This window comes from Chrysochloris asiatica, unplaced genomic scaffold (genome assembly GCF_000296735.1).
Source record: "Chrysochloris asiatica unplaced genomic scaffold, ChrAsi1.0 scaffold00020, whole genome shotgun sequence".
Classification (NCBI taxonomy): Eukaryota; Metazoa; Chordata; class Mammalia; order Afrosoricida; family Chrysochloridae; genus Chrysochloris; species Chrysochloris asiatica.
Window position 1 is genome coordinate 29,361,576 of NW_006408538.1, and position 3,385 is coordinate 29,364,960.

At 40.8% G+C, this 3,385-nt stretch overlaps 1 protein-coding gene across 1 annotated transcript in view; it reads right to left on the bottom strand.

Moving 5' to 3' along the window:
- MARCH8 (membrane-associated ring finger (C3HC4) 8, E3 ubiquitin protein ligase) overlaps window positions 1-3,036 on the bottom strand; it is a 101,655-nt gene extending 98,619 nt beyond the window's left edge. The window contains exon 1 of the mRNA XM_006837478.1: window positions 2,944-3,036. Coding sequence (XP_006837541.1) covers window positions 2,944-3,036 — 93 coding nt within the window. The remainder of the gene's footprint in view (window positions 1-2,943) is intronic.
- Window positions 3,037-3,385: the final 349 nt, after the last annotated feature.

Consider the following 3,385-nt stretch of genomic DNA (forward strand, 5'->3'; position numbering starts at 1 on the left):
CTCTTCACTTTCAGCGATCAAGGTTGTATCATCTGCATATCGCAGGTTGTTAATGAGTCTTCCTCCAATCCTGATGCCACGTTTTTCTTCATATAGCGATTCATAAGTAACAGTATCAGAAATCCTTTCGTGAATTTCTAAAACATTCATTTTATCTTCAAAGTCATCCCCATACCACTACTACTATTAAGCATGTGGCGCTGTAGGGTAAGCACGGGACTGCTAATCGCAAGGCAGGCAGTTCAAACCCAACAGTCACTACTTGGAAATCCTACAAAGGGTCACTGTAAGTCAGAAACAACTCAACAGCACTTAACAACAACTGTGTAAAACCCATTAATTCTTTGTGTAAGAATTACAGATCAAGTCTCACAAAAAGGGAAATTTGCGACTGAGATTCACAAGTAAAATTATATCTAACCATTGGATTGATTGTGCTGATCTACTGGGAAAAATGCAATGCTCCACTCGTCTCACATGCTATACCTGAACGGTCTTATATTATCTCTAAAGCTGTGAGAGAAAACTGCATTTCCAGTTATAAGATAGTGGATGATGGGATAGAAAGAAGCGGAGCTTCCCTTTCATCTCCTTTGAATCTCAGAAAAGATCAGAAAGGGTTAAACTTGCAGTGCCAGGGGAGCCAGAAAAAGGGAAATGAGCTCCACTGGACACAAATGCACCCTTCAAACCGGATAACACATTTCAGACCCTGAAAACCTGCAATAATTCTCAGCTGTGTGTCGATGGCTGCCAAAGCTCTTGAGGGGCTCTGTCTTAGTCCTGTGCCCTTGGCTGGGTGGCATGATTGTCAGAATTGTCACACTGCCATTAGGTATTAAAACAACTCCCCACAGTAAGGTGGGAAAGAAGAGTCCTTTTCTTTCCAATACCAACCAAAATTCCAATTCTAGGAACACTGCTGGTTAATCTACCTATTTACGCTGCCGACCTGTGGTTAGCAGCCCAATACTTAACCCACTGTGCACCAGGTGTCCATTTAAACACTAAAACCTTATCAAATGGTTAATTCAATACACACTTCCTGAATAGTCACCTACTAGTCTTCAGAGTAGAATTTTGTATCAAAAGTTAACAACTTTCACATCAATGTTCACAGCAGCACTAGTTACAATAGCAAAAAGATGAAGACAGCATAAGTGCCCATCAATAGAAGAATGGATAAACAAACTGAAGAATATATAAACACACAATGGAATACTATGCTTCCTTGAAGAACAAGAAAGCTGCAAGCCACCTCATAACATGGATGAACCTTGAGGACATTATTTTGAGGGAAATTAGTCAGTCACAAAAGGAGAAATATTCCTAGAGTCAGTGACATAGCCACAGAGGACTAGAGTGGAGAGTGAAGCGTCCAGTTGATAAGAAGAGAGGGCATATGCATAAGAACACCCACACTTGCAGATAATACCCACTTGTCCTGGCTTCAATGACTGGATGATCAGAGCTCAACCATAAGTAAAAAGAAGAGGAGGAAAAAAAAAAAAGTATTCACATACAATTTGATGAACTTGACCTACACCTATGGAAGCAGTAACTCAAAAGAGGGAATAAGTCCTAACAGCAAGAATCATTCCCACACCCTCCACACACAAAATAGACAGGGATGGGCAAGTTGGACATTGGCTACCCAATATGGGGGTGGGGGGCTACAAAGGCAAGAAGTGACTGGCTTACAAGCTTTCAAGAGGGAGCCTAGGTCCAGAGGGCTTGGAGGAAGGTAGAATCTCCACTGAGTAGTATCCAATCTGTCTGGGTGGGGCTGATGAAAGGAAATGCAGATAGGTCTCTTGTGGTACAACAGTGAATAACTGTTAATCAGGACTGACTGTGAGGGTTGGAAATGTAAAGGTAGATGTTATATAGTAAAAGGAGGGGAGTGACTGACTTTGCAGTCCAGAAGCGGAGGTCCCTGAGACCATCATGGGAGAAGAGTGGTGTGTAGGACCCTACCCAGAGAAGCAGTGATGCCAGAGATGGAGGCAGAGACGATGACATGGAGAGATGGAGCGGTTGGGAACTCTAGACCCAGAGAAGGAGAGGAGCTGTGTGCTGACGACCGCGGGGCAGGTTTGAAGGGTATACTCTTTGGTTAGCTGATGATCCATGGAGGAGATTGCAACCATGGCAATGAAACGATATACAATAGGATGAATGTAAAACTAATGTTCTCCCATGTAAACTATCACATAATTCACAATCAACATTCAAAAATAAAAAGTTCAACGACTTTCTAGCCTAAAAGTTTTGACTTCTTCCTTTTCCAAACAAATTGATAAAGTGTGTTCATATACATATCAAGAAATTCATGCCATCTGGTGTCCAAATTCAACACTAAAATGACAGGGGACTGGCAGTCTCCGTTTGGTATAGTTGAGTACCATAGACTAGGGGACTATTCAAGTTAGTGGTATTTTAAAATACAGATGAGCTAAGAAGGGATAGATAAAGAGCATGAAAATACTGGGGAGTGTTTTCCCATCCTCATTAAACTAAAGAAGTAAAATGCTAAAAATAACACTATATCTACAAACATTGACATGTACTTTCTTCTCAAGCTAGTGGCTACTCCTGACCCTTAGCCTCACCAGGGTGATACTGACAAGAATTCAGACCAAGCTCACCAGTGCTATTAATTAGAAATGCTGGAACAATGGACATTTCCGAAAGCTTCCCTTCAAGACATCCCATATCAAAAACCTCTCTTCTCCCCCCCCAAAAAAGATATCCTATTATTTAGAATGATTTAAATTCAACAAGACTATTCCAGATTTGATACATATTTTGGACAGAGATGAAGATTAGCTATAAGACAGGAGTACTAAGAGAACTCAGGAGCAAATTACTTATAAAGCACACCATAAAGACAAGATAAACTCCTCCCTGTTCCTCCCACATTCCACCAACCAGCCCCCTTACCTGTTCTTCCCTCCCCTTTTCTTTGGCTTTACTCCTGTAGACCCCAGCATCCTGGGAAGGAATGGCAGAGAGATGATGCAGTGGCATGTTCATCCCAGCCGCCTGTCTGGTAATCTTCTTTACCGAAGAGAGTCTCCACTGGCAAAGTCATTTTTGGCCATGGAATTCAAGCTGAGAGAGAAAGAAGACAAATGAGGCAAAACCCCAAGGTTAGAGTTTTTTTATTTAGATTCCTATTTATATTTAAAAATATATAATGCTGGTCTCTGAAAATGATAGATGAATATCCAGGAAAAAAAGTGGAACAATTTGTCATCTAATACAATGGGAGCATCTGAAGAAGCTGGTAGAACAAACGCATGTAAAATCAAAGACTAATTTTCCATTAGCTATTTATGTTTAAAATATAGCAGTGCCATCCTTTATTATAAGAATATTTTTT